A 22165-nucleotide genomic window follows, 5' to 3' on the forward strand; every position below is an offset into this window, starting at 1 on the left:
ACTAGCTAACAGCCGCGCTCCCTCCGACCTATTTCAATATTAATATTAATAATAATAACAATAATAATAATACAATTTTATCTATACCTCGCCTCTCTGTCAAAGGCAATCCCGATCTTCAATTCCTGCCCCCCGGCCCTTTCCCTCCCGTCCTTCCCGCGTTCGCCTCAGGCTCAGGCGTTCGTAATAGCCACCCCAGGCGCCGCGTCCTCTGAGGCGAAGGGGGCGGAGTCCGCGACGGGGCCCTTCGCGTCGATTCCGCCCCGCCCCCTAGGTTATAAAAAGGGGGCGACGCCGCGGCGCCTCAACCTGTTCCGAGAGGGCTGCGAGGCTTCGGGTGTCGCGCGTTCACGGTGAGCGAGGCCGAGGCCTGGTCCGGGCGTAGGCCTCGCCTCCCAGTTTGCGGGGAGCGTTGAGTATTGAGCGTTGGGAAAGAGAGGAAGCCTCAGAGCGGGGCCTCGGGGGTCTGTGGGCCGGACGGGACGCGGCGAGGGCGGCGGGGAGGCTGCGTGCAGGTGGCTGCCCAGGAAGGAAGGAAGGAAGGAGGAAGGGAAAGAAAGGGCAGAAGAGGAGTGGGACCCAGTCTCTCCCTTCTGAGCTTTCTTTCCCACTTTCCCAGCCTGCTCTCCCTCCCTCCTTCCAGGTTCATATTAAGAAAAGAGCCTGGTTCTTCGCATCCCCGCTCAGCCTAGAGACCCAGTGGGTGGCCTTGGGCCAGGCCCTCTCTCTCGGCCTCCTCCTCCTCGGGGGAAGGCCATGTCAAGCCCCCCTCTGAGCAGATCTGGCCAAGGCTTGCCATTCTCCAGAACGGAGTTGAAGGCACACAACAACAACTTGGGAAGAGTATGTAGAGAGATCTTGCAGAAGCACCTTTGGGACTCACTCAAAGACAGAAGCTGACAGCACGAGCTTTGCTAAGCCTCAGTCTATTCCTCAGATGAAGAAGTAGATTGTAGTCCAGGAAAGCTCTTGCTGGCAATCTTCTTTTCAGCGAGCCTTGAAGGTGCTACTACAAGATCTCTCTACATACTGAGGCTACAGACTAACAGGGCTACTATAGCTTTGAACTCTTCCACTTGGGAAGCTACTAAGATTCCCTCGATGTTGTTGGGTGCCTTCAAGTCATTTTCGACTCAGGGCGACCCTGTCACAAGAGAGGACAGCTCCCCCTGAACAAATCTGGAAGGCACACGACAACCCTGTGTGTGTGAAGGAATAGCCGCCTTTGAATGCTAAAAAGAGAGGGCAGGTTGGCTTCCCAGCCGGTGATCTAATCCCTGAGCAGTTCTTCCGCCATTAGTTTGCACAGCTTTCCAAGCCTCTTGGCTGGATAGGGCTGGGAGATGGAGGAGGAAGGGAAGTAACTTCGCCCACTTGCTTGCCCTCTTATGCTTAGTCACTCTAGCCCACTTTGGGCCTCCAGGTGTTTTGGACTTCAAATCCCAGCAGCCAGTCACCTTGGGTAACAGGCATTCTGGGAGCTGAAGTGCAAAACACCTGGAGGACCAGAGTTTGGGAACCACTGCCCTGAGCCATTGTGGCGTACTGTTCTGAGCAGTTGGACTATGACTCCAGAGGTCAGGGTCTGATTTCCCACTTGGCCGTGGAAGCCCACTGGATGACCTTGGGCAAGTCACACTCAGTCCCAGAAAACAACAACAACAAGAATGATGATGATGATTTTTAAAATTTCTTACCCACCTCTTCACAAGGCTCAAACTGATGTAAAACATAGAGGAAAATACAGTCAGCCCTTCTTATACACAGATTTTTTTATACACAGATTCAAGCATCTACAGTTTGAAAATGTTCCAAAAAAGTATAAATTTCAAATATCAAACCTTGAATTTCCATTTTTTATAAGGGACACCATTTTGCTCTGTCATTATATTTAATGGGACTTGAGCATCTATGGATTTTGTTATCCACGGGGGATCTTGGAACCAAACCCCAGCATGTAACAAGGGTCCACTGTACATATAACCATTTAAACACATTGTTAAAACAAATAAACAGGACTCATTAAAATCACCCAACATAAAATTAAAAATAGGGTTTCCGAATTGTGTAGAAATATTGTATGCTCCAGTCATAGAAGCTCAAATCAGAGGATATGCTGATTCATTTTGAATTGCTCCTTCAAGACAGTAAATCATGTCATGTGATGCTATATAGTTTGACACATTGAACTCTGCTGCAGTACATCTTTGTGTATACTTCCATTTGGATGTGGCAGGAAATTGAGAAAATACAACTCCCAGTTTTGGGAGTACCTTTTCTGTCTACTTAACACTGTAAAACATGCAATAAAGGGTCTTAAACTGTTTAATTAGGATGGTGTCATACTTGGTCAATATTGTAAGAAGACCTATCTCACTAGAAAAGATGATAAAGTAGTAGCGTGAAGGGCAGTAGGAAAAGAGGAAGACTGCATCCCAGATGGATAGACAGGAAACCACCTGAGCAGGGCAGTGGAGGACAGTGACTTTGAGGTCTCTCATTCATAAGGTCACCATAAGTGGAAGCTGACTTGATGGCAGTTATTCACAGAAAAATGATGGAATACTTATTTGTGTCAAGCTATTAACTGCAGTTCTATGTTGAAAACACATTTCTGTGCAATGTATATAATCCAATTTCTTCCTAAAGAACCATGCAGAATATTGTCACACTGAAAAGCTTGTATTTTGGATGTACTGGAGCCTCCAAAAAGGTACTTTAGAAGTGGAAAAGGAGAACGTACTCATAGTGAAGGATTCTGTAGAATAACGTATCTTGGATGTACAGAATTACTGCTGATCTAACGTAGGAGTGATTTGTCTGCAGGCATCAGCATATGCTTTGTCTGAACATGAGCTGTGTTCTTTTTCAGCTGCTTTTAAAAGAAGTATAAGAGTGTTTTGTGGTGTTTTGGAACTTTCAAAGGTCTTCACTTGTTAATATTGTGGTGGTAATTTCTATAAGGTAAAAGTCATGAATTGAGAAATGAGGTTCTTTTGGTTTTCAAGGTATGGCACACTGAGCTTATTGATATGTAGTGACTTGATTTGATTGTGGCCAGTATCATCAATAATTGGAAAATACAGTAATTCCCCACGTGGCATTTTTGTGTTGGAAGGAGCAGATCTCAAGACTGTAGGCAGCTAGTCATCTTCAGAAAAAACTATGCAACATTACACAGCACATCATCAACTAGAAATTGTATCGGAACATTTCTGATTACATTTATTAAAAACAATAGTTACATTTCAGATACTAATTTGAAAGTTTAAAAGATAACATTTTGTTGTATTCTTAGACACCATTGCTGCTTAACTTGCATATTTTAACTTGTGTTAAAAGTTATTTGCTAATACAGAAGTGTCCTTTCTCACTGGTGCTGAGAAGAAATGTGCATTAAGTAGTTTAAAAGTGCACTATCATATGTTGGATGCTTGCCTAGTACATAGGCCAGATGATTGGAGTCAGAGTTTTGGCCCAGAATCAAGCTTTTGCAAAATACCAAGTGGTTCTCGAATTCTGTTCCTTGAGCATTATTCTTTATTTGAAGGAAGATAATCAATACTGCAGATAATAAAGTGAGGTATACAAGCAGGTCAGGCTGAGGAAACCAATGTAATGCTAGTGTGTAGTGTTAACCTTTTGTCAGAAATGCCTGAAATGCAATCCTGAAATATGCATCTGCAGTGCTATTTGTATATATCTCCTTTACCCTAGTATACTGTTAATATATAGTTTTTTTAAAAAATTAGTATAGAGATAGTATGGGGCATAGAATGAGCTGGAATCTATTTAGAGCTCCGTTATAGTTCTTTTTGGCTATTAACTTATTTGGGCTGCATCTGCACTGCAGACATAATCTGGTTTGGCACTGCTTTAACTGCCATGGCTCAGTGCTTTGGAATTCTGGGAATTGTAGTTTTGGGGGACATTTAGCCTTCTCTGTCAGAGATCTCTGGTGCCACAACAAACTATAATGCTCAGAATTCTATAGTATTGAGCCATGACAGTTAAAGCGGTGTCAAACTGGATTATCTTTAACATCTTCAACATCTTTATCAATGACCTGGATGACAGAATTGGGAGCATACTTATCAAATTTGCAGATGACACCAAATTAGGAGGAATAGCTAATACTCCAGAGGACAGGATCAAAATTCAAAATGATCTGAATAGACTAGAAAGCTGGGCCAAAGCTAACAAAATGAAATTCAACACAGAGAAATGTAAGGTACTGCACTTAGGGCAAAACAATGAAATGCACAGATATAGGATGGGAGACACATTGCTGAATGAAAGTACATGCGAAAGGGATCTAGGAGTCCAAGTAGATGATAAGTTGAACATGAGTCAACAGTGCGATGCGGCAGCTAAAAAGGCCAATACAGTTTTAGGCTGCATCAATAAAAGTATAGTGTCTAGATCAAGAGAAGTAATTGTGCCATTATATTCTGCTCTGGTCAGGCCCCACCTGGAATATTGTGTCCAGTTCTGGGCGCCACAATTCAGAAAGGACATTGAGAAACTGGAGCGTGTCCAAAGGAGGGCGACTAAAATGGTGAAAGGTTTGGAAACCTTGCCCTATGAGGAACGACTCAGAGAGCTGGGGATGTTTAGCCTAGAGAAGAGAAGATTAAGAGGTGATATGATAGCCCTGTTTAAATATGTGAAGGGATGTCATATTGAGGAGGGAGCAAGCTTGTTTTCTGCTGCTCCAGAGAACAGGACCCGGAACAATGGATGCAAGCTACAGGAAAAGAGATTCCACCTGAACATTAGGAGGAACTTCCTGACAGTGAGGGCTGTTCGACAGTGGAACACACTCCCTCGGAGTGTAGTGGAGTCTTCTTCCTTGGAGGTCTTTAAACAGAGGCTGGATGGCCATCTGTTGGGGATGCTTTGATTTGGATTTCCTGCATGGCAGGGAGTTGGACTGGATGGCCCTTGCAGTCTCTTCCAACTCTATGATTCTATGATTCTATCTCTGCAGTGTGGATGTACCCTCAGTAACCTTCAGCATCCACTGCCATGTTCAGATGGTATGGTTGGATGGCACTGCTTTCCAACCTACTCTGTGGGGGCAGTATTGACCTGCATTACTGAGATATGAGAATTGTTGTAGACAGTATTCTGAATGCTCTAAAATGCTGTGTAAACACTGCATAGTTACCTTGGAAGATCTCAGTTTACATTCAACTATAAATCTCTTGTACTTGACATATCACTTGCTTCTTCAGTATATGTGAAACAGCTATCATATAAACTTATGTAGCTAAGAATATTACTATATTTTCCTCTCGTAGATGCCTTCGATTAAACTGCAGAGTTCTGATGGAGAGATATTTGAAGTTGATGTAGAAATTGCAAAACAGTCCGTTACCATTAAGACTATGTTGGAAGGTAAGCGAATTCTGATGATACTAGATACAATGGAAAGAAGGGGTTAGAAATTTTCACAATAGAAATAGATTACTTCCTGAGCTGTAGGTATAAAGAAGTATTGGAATCATAACTGAAAGTTTGGGGTATGTGTAGTATACAGATACTTATTCCTTTTAAATTGGAACAGTTGGCCTTCTGTATCCACAGTTTTTTTTATCCACAGATTCAACCCTCCATGGTTTGAAAATATTCAAAAAGAACATAAATTCCAAAGGCAAACGTTGATTTGGCCATTTTATACACCATTTTCCTATCCCATTTTATTTAATGGGACTTGAGCATCCGCAGATTTTGGCATCGGTAGGGGTCCTGGAGCGAAATATCAGCAGATATCAAGGGCACACTGCATTATATATATTGTGCTTACCCTATACACGTTTGCACTTCAGATATGTCAGCCGATTCCTCTTGCTGTTCATGTGTGTACCTATATAAATATGTATCTGCCAGCCATCATCATCATCATCATCATCATTATTATTATATAAATATGTATCTGCCAGCTATCATACATCTGATGCAGTCAACTCTTGTTCATGAAAACTCATGTCACAGTGAATGTTTTAGTCTTCAGGGTGTCTTAACTCCTTCTTCTATTTAAGTATATAGGCCAAGATCCTATTCCTCTGCTGGCCTAGATATGCTGAAACCAGATGAGAGGTTGTTATTATAGGTTGAGTCTCATTATCCGAAATGCTTCGGGCCAGACACGTGCTGGACTTTGCATTTTGGGGGAAACATTTGCATATACATAATGAAATCTTGGAGATGGGAATGAAGCCTAAATAATGAAACTCATTTATGTTTTGTATACACCATATACAAATAGCCTGAAGGTAATTTTATACATAATACTTTAATTTTGAGCATGCAAGAAAGTTGATGTACACTGAATGTCCAGAAGGCCAAGGTATTGCTGTCTCTTACCCATGTGGACAGTTTTGGATTTTGGAGTATTTTGCAATTCTGGATAGGGGATATTTAACCTGTAGCAGAAAGAAGCAGCAGTCTTCAGAAGAAAGGAAACAGCTGACAGCAGTGGCAACAGGAGAAGTAGAACATTGGGACAGGTGGAAGGCCACTCCACCACTCCCAAAGTGCATTGGCTCAGAGGACACCTGCCCCCAAGTCTAGGAATAGGTGACTCAGGGCCTGCTGCTCCCTCTTGTTGCTACGGTTGTGAGCATTGAAATACATAATGTATCACTGCATGATAGTTGTACCACCACAGGTTCCTGGCTGTGCCACTGTAATAAATAAGGAGCTTTTAGGGACCGAATAGATAGCCAAAAAAAAAAAAAAAAAAAGGGGGGTGGGATTCTAAGTGGCTTCAGAGCCACCTTCATGCCACCCGGCTGCCCAGATGTGGTCCGGTTTCTGGCTGCTTCATGGGTGCTGTGTTGACTTGCTGCACACCACCGGAGCATCATGAAGCAGGCTTCTGGCCATAGAGAGGGCAGCAAAGCCGTTTTTTTGCTGGCTGAAAGAAAGAAGTTGGCAGCACAAGCTTTTGTAGACTAGAGATGCATATGCATCTGAGGAAGTAACTTTAGTCTTCGAAAGTTCGTGCTGCCAACTTCTTTCTTTCAGTTAGTCTCAAAGGTGCTGCAAGATCTCTTTACATACTGATTCTACAGACTAACATGGCTATATCTTTGAATTCTACCCTTATGATTACTGGTAAAGTAAAAAAATGTTCTAAGTGAAAAAGAAATTAGAAAAGTAAAAAGCTCACTTCAGTTTATGATCCAGTGCTCTTTCCTTTGTGTATGTCAGGCTTATATGTGTGTTCTTCACATTCAAAACTAGAACATTTGCAAGTACAGTGTGCCCGCATCATACGCGGCTTTCAGCATATGCTGAAAGCCGCCAGGGAGCCCTCCAGAGCGCGCGGGGTGCAAGGGGCAGCACATCCCATTAACAGTAATGGGGGGTGTGCCCGTGGTGCGTGTGCATGGCCACGCCACCATGCCATGCACGATCCCCATTATTTTGAATGGGGCTCAAGCATATGTCTTTTTTTAACGCGGGGGAGGGGGGTCCGTAACAGATCCCCCACGTAAAAAAAAAGAGTGCACTGTAATATACTTAGGTCATATTCACTTATGACACTGGAACAAAATGTGTATGCAAGTGAGGTGTACATAAGCTATGACTACCCTGGAAGAAAGAGTTTGGGTTGTATTGAAACTTCACCTGTGTTTATTTATTGTAATGCAGTGAAGTGTCAAAGCAACTGAAAAAAAAAATGTTATAAATGCACAATGCCATGATATTTGTAGTAGTATATACAGTTACCTTTTCTAGGTTTTCATATTTTTGGGGTCCATAGTAAGTAGACTGCTGCTCTCATAAATGTGACAGAACCATCCTTTCTCCCATCCTGGGCGGTAGGGGTAATTTCAGCAATTACATGGTAATTCCCACCCCTTTCCCAGCTCCAGGGTAGAAAGGAAGCCTGGTTTGTTTGGCACCTATTTGGGATGCAGAGCAGTTTTGCCAATAAGGGCCCAGAGCAGGAAAGGGAGACAATGCACTTGCTTTGCTACTCTGTGACTGAGATAACCTGTAGTGCCTGGGTTGAAGAGCAGCCAAGCAAACATGTGCTCCACTTCCTTCTCATGAAGGAGATGGGCAGCCTCCTTGGTGTATTAGAACACACCAGTATAAATGAGAGGTCAGAGGCCTGGTGTACTAAGGTCAAATCATAAATGGCGAACCCCTTACCTACCTTAAAGTATATTGGAACTGGAAATGATGTAGACGATGGCGATAAAAATTACCAAGAGTTGAAGTTCGTTCCCTTTGCTATTTTTTTCCTAAGCTGAAAAGCCCTAGAAACACTTGCCTTATCTTTGTGGATGAACATAGGTTAAAATTTTTAAAATTAAGAATGGCTTGAAAAAATGTAGTCAGTCGTCCTTTCTGTGCTAACAACTTGGGTTTAATAATTTCAGGACTGGTGGAATAAACCATCCCTGTTCTGTTTATTTTTTGAGCTTTTGTAAAGTGATTGCACGAAGGAGAAAGTCATTGGATAGCTAGAATTGACAGTCTCTGGAATCAGTTACATTTTGCAGGCTGAAAGTTTAATTCTGATAGCCAGCAAATTTAAAAGTGTATGTAGAACCTAACCAGATGGTCTGTATGTAAATCATGCTGTTTATAATCCTTGGAGGTAGGGCTCCACCAATCTTTTCAAGCTACTTCCCAGTATTTTCTCTTGGCTCTCTCTCTCTCTTTTATACTATGGTATTTTTGATGAGGAATTTGTAATTTTTATATTGAGCTAACAATTGAGTTGCCTAGGAAACTGATTTGGTCAGGCATAAAATAGTGAAAATAATAAAGGTTAGGAAAATGCCTGTTCTACCTTTGTTTTTATGTGTTAATTATATTGGTTTTTATTAGAATTTTCTGTTAATCATCTTGGATAGAAAGGTGCCCCTTTAGGATAGAAAGGCAGGATATACACCTAAAGCTCATAATCTAGCCAGGTGCATATGATGTCTGAAATCAACATAAAACAAACCTTTCTTCATAATAGCATGTTAGTGGGATTATCTTCTAGGCTAGTGTGTATTTAAATTGCATTAATCATGACTGAGAATACATGAGCTCAGAGGTGTTTGGTCTAATAGGCCTTTGCTCAGTACAACACAATGATGCAACATGTATAGTCATATTAGTGTGAACTTGGAGACATGTTTATGTAATTACACACTGCTTGACAGGCTTTGAAAATTGTTTTATTTACTCCATAGTGACCTGTTTTCTGTTTAGATGTGATATGGCTATTCTTTTTTATTGCAAGTCCTTCATAAACTGAATAGGAGCTCTGAGGTTGCAGATGGACACAACATATTTTCTGTGGCTGTCACATTTTGAATCAGATTATTCTGTATCAGATATTGGCTTTACTCAGATTAAAACTATTCTCCTCTGTGTAGTGATAGGCTGCCCTTTCGTTAAGTGTTTTAAGCAGAGGCTAAGGGGTCACCTTTGCTTTACTTATGCACATTATCCTGTGTTTCTCTGGGGTTTAATGAAAGGACGTTTGTTTGATAACACCTCTGGTCCAGAATACACCGCAGAAATAATCCAGTTGAAGCTGTTCAGTGATTATGCTGGTTGAGTTGTATTGCCTTTGTGGTTATGCAACTTTTTGAGATTTATGTAGAGTATCCCCTTTTAGCTGGATGGGGAAGGTAAGAGCAGTGAAACTGATACTTGTTTACAGCTCTTATGGTAAATTTCTTTGAGCTGCTCTAGTTGTGTGTATAATAGTGACAGGATGATGGCCTTTAGTTATGCCAACACATGCTTTCCCAAGATAGCAGTAGTCATGATACTAATTGGTCTGTCACCCTTGATTATTGAGGACTAAGTTCATGAAGAAATTGTTTGCCAGGAGAGCAACCTATCCCATTGTAGCTGCTGTTGGATGAATAAACAAATAGCTTTTTCTAAAGCATTGGTTGAAGACTTGATGTGTGACTGGTGAGGTACAGCAGCAGGTTTTCCTTCTCTCCTGGGAAAACAGAAGTTAGCAGTAAAAGTAAACAACAAGGACTATGAATTACATTAGGTTTTCATTTAATACGGATACTTACTTTGAAGTAAATATGTGTATGATCAGGCTGATTACCATATATACTTGACTAAGTCGACTTTATGTATAAGTTGAGGGCAGTTTTGGGGGCTAAAATTATGGATTTTGACATGACCCGTGGATAAGTCGAGGGTAAAACCTAGGGGCCTATAGCAAAGGATCTAAAGGATGAAGCAAAGGATAACAGTGCCACAAAGAAAATTCCAGCAGGCATGTTTTTGCTCATAGTAAAGGCTGTATGGATGAGTGTATGGGTCAGTGCTTCCAAGACAGATTTACTCCTGCCTTTCACCAGGGGATGGTTCCCTTTTAAAATAAGAGTTAAAGTACAGTACTTACATTGGTTCGTGGATAAGTCGACTCAGGTTTTTGGGTCAATTTTTTGACTAAAATTTCTAGACGTATGCATGAGTATATACAGTAGTTGTGCATGGAGCATTTACCAACCCAAACAAGACAGCAGGTCTCCTTTGTTAATTAGTCAAGCAATATAGTGTGTCTACATTGTGTAAGGTGGTTGTTTGCAGGGGGATAGCTTTATTAGGCTGGAATCCTCTTAGTGACATATGTGCTTCATTGAGTGTTGTGGAAGGAGGTGCTGAATACTTCCTAGCACAGTGCCCTGACTACACAACAAGCTCAATTCAGATTGAATGAGCCAGAGTGCACTTTGCAGACCATTACTGGCCAAGGTGTGGAAGTTCCTGTGTGCTGTTTGGCTACAGTTGTACAGCTAGTAAAAAAGGACAGCTGCTGTCTTTCTGGGTTCCTAGCATAAAGATCGGCAGGTCTTGTTTGTCTCCCTCACAAAGTTGCTCAAGCCCCAGCATCCCACAAGTAATGTGCTGTTGCAAAATGGGTAAGACCAGTTTTAGTAGTGCTGATAGAGCTCTGCTTTGCTGCAATACTGTTGGATCATAGCCAGTATCTGTTTCAGCAAAAATCTCAAGTCTTTTGGCATCTCAAGGGCTCATTTTCAGTATCATAAGCTTTCATGAACTGCAGTCCTCTTCATCAGATGTAAGGCATATTGTGAAAATTCAGTGTTGGAACTCTTTAAGAAAAAAATGTCTGTTTGTTATACTAGCTCAGTGTGTCCTCCATTAGGTCACCAAAGTTGAGATGACTTGCATTCCTTTAAAAACCTTTAGTCTAAATACACAACCAAACTGTTCTTACTGGGTACCCCTTTCCATAAGTTTTCTTCACATTGGAAATGTAAGGGTGCTTGGAAAAAATGACATGTAGACTAAAATATAGGTAAGTATAAATCATGAAGTGTGTCTCAATGCTATCTACATTATAGTGGAATGTGGCTGGTAACATTGCAGATGTTCTGACATTCTAAATTTGATTTTTTTTAATACCCAGATTTGGGGATGGATGATGAAGGGGATGATGATCCTGTCCCTCTTCCAAATGTCAATGCAGCCATATTAAAAAAGGTAATATGCTGAATGTAATTCCCTTCTTGTGACTGACTGACACTGTATGAATGTAAAGATTGTTAATGTTGTTGTACAGTATAGAGTTCTTCTCCCAGCATAGTTCTTGGTAGGAAGATAGAGAGGACACTGCTGGAGAACAACTAACCCAATTCTCCTTCAGGATACCTTTACCAGTGTTGCAATTGTGTGAAATGTACATTTGCATTTGTCATAGAAATATATTAGTTAGGATGCATGGCTCTGTGAGATATAAATAAGCAAATTAACAGTGCATATTGCAGTTGTACATACTAGCCATTTCTAGTCATTTTTGGCTGTGCCCTTGCTCTGTAGTTCAGCACTGTTTTGTTCACTCAGTGCCAACAGTCTTGGTAAAGAACCAGAAAGCTCCCTCTTCTATATTTCCCTTCCTTTTCTTAATGTTTTCCTGCTAGTGCTTTGTATGCATCCAACCTGGCTTTGCTTTGCTGTTCCTCACATCTTGTTTTCTCTATCCAAATTTCTTATGCATACAGCACATTTTTCAGTTATACAGGACATGATAGGGATGCTGTATTTAGTGGAGCATCACTACAGGCTAGGGATGAATGGATCTATCACATTTTGCTCTCCCTCAGATTCTCCTATTTTCATTGTTCATTCTCTGCTTTTTCTGCTTTAGATTACAGATTATTTTTGGGTCCACATACAAGTTCATGTGAATTTATGTACACATTTTAAAAAGTAAACATTTTACTCTTTATCCTCCTGAGAGCCTTGTATTGAAATCATTATTGCAGTCAAAATGGTTTAAAATAGCAGTAATTTCTGGTTAAGTAAATAAAACATTCACAAGAAACCAACAGTTGTGCATTATTGTACACAACAGTGATTGAGTGAAAATGCTTCTGAAACTTGACAGAACCAGAACAGAACCAGAACCAGTAGCTTTTTTGAGAAAACCCTAATCTAAATAAGAAATCTTGTAAATTGTCTTTAATAAGGTTAATTTGCTCCAATTTCTTAAGGTGATCCAGTGGTGCACTCATCATAAAGATGATCCACCTCCCCCTGAGGATGATGAGAACAAAGAGAAACGGACAGATGACATCCCTGTGTGGGATCAAGAATTTCTTAAAGTAGACCAAGGAACTCTCTTTGAACTAATCTTGGTAGGTTGGTTTTGTATATCCTGTGACATGCTATGCATAGTCATATTGTACTTTGTAGAATAATGGAATGTAAGACAGGCTGTAGATAAAAATCTTTACTATAGCAATTTTTTACAGTGTCATTTCATTCTGAGTTCTGTTAAATAAGAAATTCTTATAAATCTAAAAGGACAATTTTGAAATACTGTACTGTTTGAATTGTTATAAAAGTCCAGCATGTGTGTATGCAAAATAAACAGATATTGACTCTTAGCATGTAAAATTGAAAAGTACAGGTTTGCAGGTGGAGAAAATGACACTGAAGTTTGTCTCTCTGAACCCACAAGTGTGATTGATGGACTGGCATCTGATGAACAAGGGCATTGATTAGTGGGCTTCTTTGGGTTTTGTTTGCCTTTTTTTGTTCTTAAAGTGGTTATTGAGCATTAGCTGACCACGCTGATGTGAACTTTAAGTTTAGTATAATGGAGAATATGTTTTCTATAATGTTTACAAGATTTCAGACACATCACTGAAAGTGAAATATAGTATTTCTGTTGGTTGCTATTGTACATAATAAGCTGATAAAGTAGTGCATTTTGAGGTGGATTAGTAAGTGCATGACTTTATACCTGTCCATTTCCTGAAGGCTGCAAACTACTTAGACATCAAAGGCTTACTTGATGTGACATGCAAGACTGTTGCAAATATGATTAAGGGAAAAACACCAGAAGAAATCCGCAAAACCTTCAATATCAAGAATGACTTCACTGAAGAAGAGGAAGCCCAGGTATGCTAAATTGCTTTCCATAATATTATATCTCTACTGCCTTTTGCTTTGTGCTCCAGGATATGTGTCTCAGTGTGGTGAGTAACAAATTTGTGGAGTTGTTGCATGACAAGAATGTTCTTGCTGTACTTACCATTCTCCCAACAATTACTTTAGTCTCTGCAGGGGTTCTTATAATTTTCCTGGAAGCAAAATAAGTACACAGCACTTGTAGTATGCATCTCTGATGTGCCGTCTATGCTGCAGTGAGGTTTGTAGGTGTTCATATGTAAAAAGATGTATAAATTATTTAAAAATAGTAACAATACCAAACCCAAATGTTATACTGGTGTTCAGTAAACATTATGTGTGTGTTTGTTCCTTCAGGATGCCTGTTGATTCATGGTGTCTCCATGAATTTCATAGAGCTTTCTTAAGTGAGGCACATACACACATGCACAATAATTACTGTATAATTTCTGAAGCTGGAGGATGCTGTCTCCACTTCTTACTCCTCTTAACTCCTGCAGCAGAATGCTGTTGTGTCAATGGGAGACAGCAGCCTCCAGCTTCAGGAGTATGGTGCAGGAGGAATATGTCACAGCTATAGCCATTATATTCAGTGATTATAGAATTAATAAAGTGTAACATTAGTATAAAACATTACTAAAGATTCTGGTAGGGGAGGAGGTTAATGTGTATGTGGGGTGACAACTTGAGTTATTGCACCAGGTGATACCGATCCAGTGTTGGCAAGAGGCCTCTTGATCACTGCTCATCCATCTGCTCAGTTGTATCTCCCAAGATGACATTGTGCAAAGGGAGAAGTTGTTCCCCAGTGAGGCAGGACCTGGGAATGGATAGGGCTGCAGCTGATGTGTGTGTAGGAGATTTGTAGAGGCCACATGCTCTGGACTGTCGGCTGGCATGGATGGGGAAAGGAGAGATTTAAAGTACTGCTCCAAGCAAAGGACTCTTTCCAATAATTGACCCCCCAGTACTCCTCCCCTCCTTCATCCACAGAGATGTGCCTACCCCATACAGCTTCAGCCCCTCCTCCCCAACATTTGTTTTTTCTGCTACCTCTTCTTTCAGCCTGCCCAATGAAAGAAAGCCTACCAGTCAAGTTCTAGCAAAGTTCACAAAACTTAAGCAGAATCCCAAAATTGAAAGCTCATTTCTGCTGCCACTTTGCTCCCATTGCCATGTGCTCTAATGGTTAATTCCAGTCAGTCAGCTTGTCCCTGGATGGTGTCACTTCAAGCCACAAAAGTGATGCCCTGTACCCAAGCCTCACAAGAATTTTCTGCCACTACTAGTGAAAGATGTGGCTAAGTGATTTTGCTTGTGTGGGGAGGTGAAGAGTGGGAGACACCACCACATGAAGCAATCACTGAGGCTGTGCAATGGTTTTAAGGGGTGCTGAAAAGAAGTTTCATGCAACCCTCATCCCCACCATGGTCCTAAAGGCCGCTGGTTCACCTCATCTTTCTTGCACACTAGTACTTTGATAGAACCCCCCTGCTGCCCCCCCTTTTCCCTTCACTGCCCCCCCCTGGATCTTTCCATCACTCCCATGGAGGTGTACCACCCATTTTGGAAATCACTACTTTAGAGTATTTAACCTTGAATATATTCTGTGCTTGACTAAATCTGTTGCCTGTGGTAACTGCAAATTGAATTCTGTGCAAGACAAAATTCACAAACTGTCCATAGAGCTCTTTAAAACAGCAAACACTGTACTGTAGTCTTAATGGGAACATTTGCTTTTTCTAGAGTAGTGTCAAAGCTGCCTTTGGATTAATTCCATAGCAGCCTTGGACCAAGATCATACAACTTTACAAAAGTATTTTGAGCAGTGAGATAACAGTAATGCAGAGGTTTTCCCCATGTCAGCCAGCTGCTCTGGTCTCTTTAATATATAGCTACTCATATAGTGTTTGTCAGCAACTCATGGTTTTCAGGATTCCTGCTTCAAGCAAAACAGTTTGAAAAAATGAGAACTTTATGGCATCTCTTTTATTTGACTGAAGTTTGACAAAGCATAAATGAATTTGTTTGTAGAGCAGACTGTTGTCACTTAATTGCCATAAACCGGTGATTCCCAAAGTGAGGGGTGGTGGAAGGATCCAGGGGGGCAGTGAGGTAGAAAGGGGGCAGTAGGGGGGGTGGAGGGGAAAGGGGACAGCAGGGAGCCCTTCAGTCAAAGTATTGGTGTACAAAAAAGATGAGGTCTTTAGAACCATGGTAGGGATGGGGATTACATTAAACATCTTTTCAGGGTCCCCAGAAAACCACCACACAGCCTCACTGATCATTTCTGTGGTGGTGTCTCCCACTCTTTGCTTGCCCATGTGAGTTCACTCTCTTACTGGCATCTCTCGCTGGTAATGACAGTTAGGAAACTTATGCAAGACTTGGGCACAGGACATCGCTTCTGTGGCTCAGAGTGGCACCATTTTGGGACAGACTGGAGCAAAGAATTAGAGCACAAGGTGGTGGGGGAGAAGTTACGGCAAAAAGGAGCTTTCAGATTTGGGACCCTGCCTAAGCTTTATGAGCTTTCCTGAGATTTGGCTAACAGATTGGAGTTGCATTGCTCCTCTTGTATTCTTTCATCAGACAGAGTGAGAGAAGAGGTAGCAGAACAAACAATTTTTTGTGGGAGAGTGGACACCCTGTGTGGAGAGGACAGAAGGAGTATCTGTGCTCGATTCTTGGAAAGTTTCTTGGAGTGACTCCTCTAGTTAAAATCTGTCTGTTTCTGGCCCACACCAGTCTCCAGTCCAGAGCATGTGGTTTATGTAAACACCCTACACACACACACACACACACACACACCACCTTTCTCTGCCCTGATGAAGGATGAGAGTCCCTCCTTTTCTAGGGAGAAGCTTCTCCCTTGCATCTGGTCACCCTGGGAGCAGCAACTGAGAAGCTGCCTGAACAGAAATCAAGAGGCCTCTTATCTGCACTGGCATATGCTGCAAGGCTGGCAGGTATGATAGGCTTCTCAGTCGCTGCTCAGCTGCTGCTCCCAGAATCACAGGGCACAAAGTGAGCAGCAGCTGAGCAGCCAGTCAAACAGCAACCAAGACTGTGGCCTGTAGCGTATCTGTAGTCCCAAAGGACATTTTTTTTTGTATTACACGTTCCCTAAATGGTCCATAAACCTGTGGGCTACAGTTGTTCACTTCTGGTTTATAGTGTTCCTGCCTTTTTTAGAATGCTGTAGAATGCTGCACTATTAGAATTCTTGGGTGTGTGTACAGACTTATGAATGCGCAGCAGTTGGCTCACTTCAGATCTTAACCAACACTGGGACTGAGGCCAAGGAGCATGATCTCCCTCTCATCTCATGTGATGGAATTGAAACGGTGTAAGGTTTGAATGTTTTTATAACTAAGGGTTTTGATATGCCTAAGTGCAAGACCATACTTCTCTCTACCTTTGGAAACAATGAGATGCCTTGATAAAACAGTACAGTGCTGTAGTTTTTGCATGTGCTCTGATAAGTTGCCCAGTGTTGCTTACCGGTAGTTATTTATGTCTGGTTAGTGTTGCTATTTGGAAAATTTTGGTTCAGATCTGTTTAGCCACAGAGTCAACAACTAATTATTTCACAGAATCATAGAAAGGACCACAGGGGACATCTAATTTAATGCCTTGTTAGGGCAGACACTCCCAGATAAAGCACTGATTGCTTTCCCCAGCCCTCTGAAGCATTCCATTCCATTGTTGAATAGCTCTTACAGTAAACAGGTTCTTCCTAATATTTAGGTGGTCTCTCTCTCTCTCTCTCGGTAATTAGAATTTATTGGTTCATGTTCTAGTTTCTGGAGCAGCAGAAGATAAGCGTGTTCTATTTCCTACTGGACATCCCTTCAGATGTTTAAAAATGGCTCTTATGTCACCTCAGTTGTCTTTTCTGCAGTCTAAACCTATCCAGCTCCCTCAGCTGTTCTTTATAGGGCTTGGTTATATTATTACAATTGATTTTGTTTGTTTAAACAAAGGATTTAAACTTCTGTTCCTAAACTTATACATGGAGGGTGACACTAACAGAATGACTAGCCTAAAGCTACCTCACAAGCATTCCTGTGTTTGAGCTTGTGGTGAGAGCTTTCATGCTAATGTCTATTCTGTTTGATCACTTAGTGTGTTAAAAGTTTTGGTAGTGGTCCTGTAGCCTGTGTGTTGACTGTTAAACATACCCCCACCCTCAGTAAAAATTTCCCATTTCCATTGCTCAGAGATGAATGCTATTCCTTATGAAGCTAAATCAGACTTGCCTTTCCATAAGTGGGAAGGTTTTAGCTTGTTCAGTTGAACCCTGAGATACAAAGAAGTACAAAAACCTTGGGAAAGGAGAAGCAGCTGCCCTGGGGGGTATTGTTCTGGGGGGGGGAGTACCAAAGTAGAACAGTGAGTATTGCGTATGCTTAATCAGATTGTTGTATGCTTAATCAGGCAGTGGAGGTGGGTGTGGGAATAGCATGGCTGCTGGAAGGCTAGCTATTAATTTATACCTTGCCTTTAACCCCAATCCTGAGACTGAAGGTGACTTGTAAATAGAAAAACCAATATAAATTAAAATATATACCAACCAGTAAAAGGTTAATATAATCAATCTATAAAATTTAAACCAGAAAATAAAAATGAACAAGACAACACAGATTAACATTCCAAATTGCCATCAGTTCCTAAATTCATATTGGAATAGAAAAGTTTTTGCTTACTGGTGAAAGGACAGCAAGCAGGCACCATCCTAATCTCCCAAGGAAGGGAGTTCTAAAATCTGAGAGCAGATTTTTAAATAAAAAACTCTGTTGTTCCCACCAAACATATCTGGAAATTTGATGGGACAGAAAAGGGCCTCTGTAGAGGTTCTCAACACACAGGTAGGATCATATAGCGAGTGAGACTGTTCAGAAAACTAAGGCCTGTTACAGACAGCCAAAATAAAGCTGCTTCGAGTCACAGTGGAGGATGGTGTTTCAATGATGCATGCGTCCTAAGAGTCCAGAAGTGGCACCAAAGCCACGCTCCAGACTGGAGCTGCTTTGGTGTGGCTTCGAACTTTAGACGCATGCATCATGAACACATACTCCACTGTGACTCAAGCGCTTTTTGGCTGTCTGTAACAGGCCTAAATTTGAGCTATATAGGGCTTAAGGTTATATATTTTATATGAATGTCAAGAATTTAGATCAAGAGAAGTAATAGTGCCCCTCTATTCTGCTCTGGTCAGGCCCCACCTGGATTACTATATCCAGCTCTGGGCACCACAATCAGAAAGGATTTGAGAAACTGGAGTGTGTCCAAAGGAGGGCGACTAAAAGGGTGAAGAGTTTGGAAATCATGCCCTATGAGGAACGACTTAGGGAGCTGGGGATCTTTAGCCTGGGAGAGAGAAGGTTAAGAGAAGACATGATAACCCTGTTTAATATTTGAAAGGATGTCATATTGAGGAGGGAACAAGTTTGTTTTCTGCTGCTGCAGAGAAACAGACCTGGAACAATGCATGCAAGCACAGGAAAAGAGATTGCACCTCAACATGAGGAGGAACTTCCTGACAGTAAGGTCGTTTGATAGTGGAACACACCCCTGCATGTGGGGGTCTCCTTCCTTGGAGGCTTTAAACAGAAGCTGGATGGCCATCGTTGGGTATGCTTTGATCGAGAGTTCCTGCATGGCAAGGGGTTGGACTGGATGGCCCCTGTGGTTCTCCCCCAATGATCTATGATTTGAATTCTGCCAGATATAGACGGGCAGCAGCTGGAGCTGTTGGAGCAAAGAAGTTGTGTGCTTCCTGTTCACAGTCTAGTTAATTCTGTCTGCCAGCTCTTCATGACTAATAAAAGTTCACGGGGACAGACTTGAAAATGGGTAGAGGAGTGCACCTGAAAGATTAGTCTAGATTTAGTCATTCCCAGTGGAAAGCATGTGACGAGAGTAAATCAGGAGTAGCACACTAAAGGAGCTTTCCATCCTGCAACATCTTGTTTGGGTAAGTAGGGCATACTCTGTGCCAGTGTGTATGGAATTGCTTCTTACATGATTCGTGTATGTAGAATTGTGTAACTATTGTCTTGTGCTATGCTTGGTGAGAGAAAGGAGATAGGCACTGCTGCTCTTTTCTGCCACCAGTTCTGCCTCCTCCACAGTTGGTGGATATCTTTACAAAGAAGCAACCTGTTTCCTCTAGCAGCAGCCGCCTGAAGGAAGCTCAGTCAGCTGTGATTCTGAAGATAGTATTGACTGAAGGTGGATACAGGATGCCTGTTTTGTTGTGTGCCTTCAAGTAATTCCTGATTTATGGTGACCCTAATTCTGGAGCTAAAGTATGTGACTCCCTCAAAGTTACCCAGTGGATTTCCATGGTAGAGTGGGGAATTGAATTTAGTCGTGGTCCACAAACCACTACCCCACTCAGGCTCTCGTACAAGAGCTACTGACTACAGTGGTACCCCGGTTACGAAGTAATCCGTTCCGCGAGCCCTTCGTAACCGAAATCTTTCGCAAGCCGAAATTGCCATAGGCGCTAGCGCTGGAAGCCGCGATTCCGTGTGAAAAAAGCGCCGAAAAGCACCAAAATTTTTTTTCGTAACCCGAAAAAAAAAAACGTAACCCGACAACAGTTTTTTCTAATGGATTTTTTTCGTAACCGGAAATTTCGTAAGGCGGTGATTTCGACCCGGGGTACCACTTGTACTTGTCTTTTTCTTCTCCAAGAGATGGATGGTGGGTGAAGGTTCCAGTCCCATGCCGCCATGACACAGAAGTTAATTCCATTAAACCCTGTAGAACATATTTCTTTGGCTCTTTCCTTTCAGGCTGACCTGTACATGGCAAGGCTTCCTTGCTGCAAGTACAATACTTTGGCAAGGTGTGTTTCTGTTCAATAGTTACAGTAGTGTGGGCAGCCAACAGCTAAAGTTTCTGGCTTATTTCTGTTGCCTGAGTCTGCATACTTTCATGTTTATTGTAGCATGAGTTAATTACATCACATATTAAAACTCACTAATATCTAGTTTAATTCTAACAGCTTCTCCAGAGGGATGGATCAATATGTAATGCTATTGTGTTGTCCTCTTTTTAAGCAGTATTGGATTCCATCTGTAAGGGATCTCCAGTGGGAAGTAATAGTTGGTTAAATAACTTCAACTGAAAGTGTACAGGAAACATGCAATTTCCCTTCCTAGAACAGTTTTATAGGAGGTGTATTTAAATTGGATGTCCTCACCTGTTGCTTTAGACAATTTCAGAAACACTGAAAAATGTGAACTAAATCTTCACATGGGTTTCTGTTTTTAGGTACGCAAAGAGAACCAGTGGTGTGAAGAGAAGTGAAGTCTTGTGCCTGACACCCAGCGACACTGTAAGGATCGTTCCAAATACCAGTTGCACTGCTCTGTTTATAATTGTTAATATTAGACGACTGCAGCAGCAAATGAAGTTGTACTAGTAGGGTGTTCTCTTGCATGTGTAATGTCTGAGTATATATTCAAATCCTATGGTTGAGTTTTTACCAGTGTAATCTGACGTCTTTACTTTTTCCTCTGCTCTGAATAAAATTAAGTGTGGACTCCGTATGGCAATTAGCATTGCAAACTAGCCTTTCCATGCTTTTAAATGTGTCACTGTAAGATTAAAATGTGTAGGATTTCAGAAACATCTGGCATTGTAAATAAAACCACTTACAAAAGTTTTCTGAAACAGAATTAATGAAACCTATTTTATTCATAGACCAGTGGCTTCTAAGAACTACAGGGCATCTTGGAAAATTGGAAGAATTGTCCAGGGTTTTGTTCTAGTCAACACACTCTTGTTGGTGCCCCAACTGCCAATAAAACCCTATTAGCTTTGTTTGATAAATTCTGATGGCACAATGTAGGCTTGACTCAAAACACTGAGAGTCATATATTTAAAACCTTCTTTCAGCCAAATAGTAAAGATTATGCTCATTGATGGAAATTGCAGCTATGTGTTTATTTCCAAAACCAACAGATTAAATCCTGCTATCTTATCAAAAACAAACTACCAAAGTTAACTTTTCTTGGGCAGTGAGTATTGGTGCCTGCTATTAGGCAAGCTACAGTATTGTCCAATATGTTTTTGAAATGTTTTATAGTTTCATGAAAGTTGTTAGCCTGTGATGCTTCACAGGGAGTCAGGTTACAGTGACTTGTCACTGTGCATATACAGTGTGATGTTGTGCCATTTGATGGTTGTCTTGGAAAAACCACTTCTAAATAGACCACTTCTAAGTAGCTGAATAACTTTCAGGTTTTACAGTTCCCTTGTAGGGATTAGGGGAATGATATGCAGCAAGCTTGTATTGCATTCCATTTTCTGTATGTACACTAAAGTAGAATAAGATCTTAATAAATTTCTTCACTTCAAAAGATCACTGGTGACCTTTCAGCGTTTAATACAAAACAAAATACTTGGGAGTCAAATGAGGCAGTTACCTTACAATTGATATTATTGATTTGTGTACTGATGGGCAACTTTCACAGGCTATTAACCTGCAATGCTGCTGGTATATTAGTCAGTGCTGCTTGTCATTTTCAGAAGTAACTGTTTTTGAAAGAAAGTAAAAAATATGAGCTTCAGATGTCACTACTACTACACATCATAACAAACCCAATTGTCTTTTTAAAAATCTTGTCCTAGTAGTTTTTCAGAAATACGCCCAGAATTCTACAAAGTTGTTTGCAGACTTTAGATTCCAAGATCCTGTTGAGTTTCACTTCCCCCA

At 41.3% G+C, this 22165-nt stretch overlaps 1 protein-coding gene across 1 annotated transcript; it reads left to right on the forward strand.

Annotated features, from left to right (window-relative positions):
* The first annotated feature begins 234 nt into the window (after positions 1-234).
* On the forward strand, positions 235-21811 carry SKP1 (S-phase kinase associated protein 1). The gene is made up of 6 exons (XM_042452522.1): positions 235-353; positions 5304-5400; positions 11426-11499; positions 12510-12653; positions 13282-13422; positions 20719-21811. The coding sequence occupies exons 2-6, from the start codon at positions 5304-5306 to the stop codon at positions 20752-20754; spliced, it is 492 nt and encodes a 163-aa protein (XP_042308456.1). The 5' UTR covers positions 235-353; the 3' UTR covers positions 20755-21811.
* Positions 21812-22165: the final 354 nt, after the last annotated feature.

This window comes from Sceloporus undulatus, chromosome 2 (genome assembly GCF_019175285.1).
Source record: "Sceloporus undulatus isolate JIND9_A2432 ecotype Alabama chromosome 2, SceUnd_v1.1, whole genome shotgun sequence".
Lineage (NCBI taxonomy): Eukaryota > Metazoa > Chordata > Lepidosauria > Squamata > Phrynosomatidae > Sceloporus > Sceloporus undulatus.

Coding starts and splice junctions, on each gene's coding strand:
- SKP1 (XM_042452522.1), top strand. CDS start 5,304: ATGCCTTCGATTAAACTGCAGAGTTCTGATGGAGAGATATTTGAAGTT. Junction 5,401..11,425: donor CATTAAGACTATGTTGGAAG/GTAAGCGAATTC, acceptor TTTAATACCCAG/ATTTGGGGATGGATGATGAA. Junction 11,500..12,509: donor ATGCAGCCATATTAAAAAAG/GTAATATGCTGA, acceptor CAATTTCTTAAG/GTGATCCAGTGGTGCACTCA.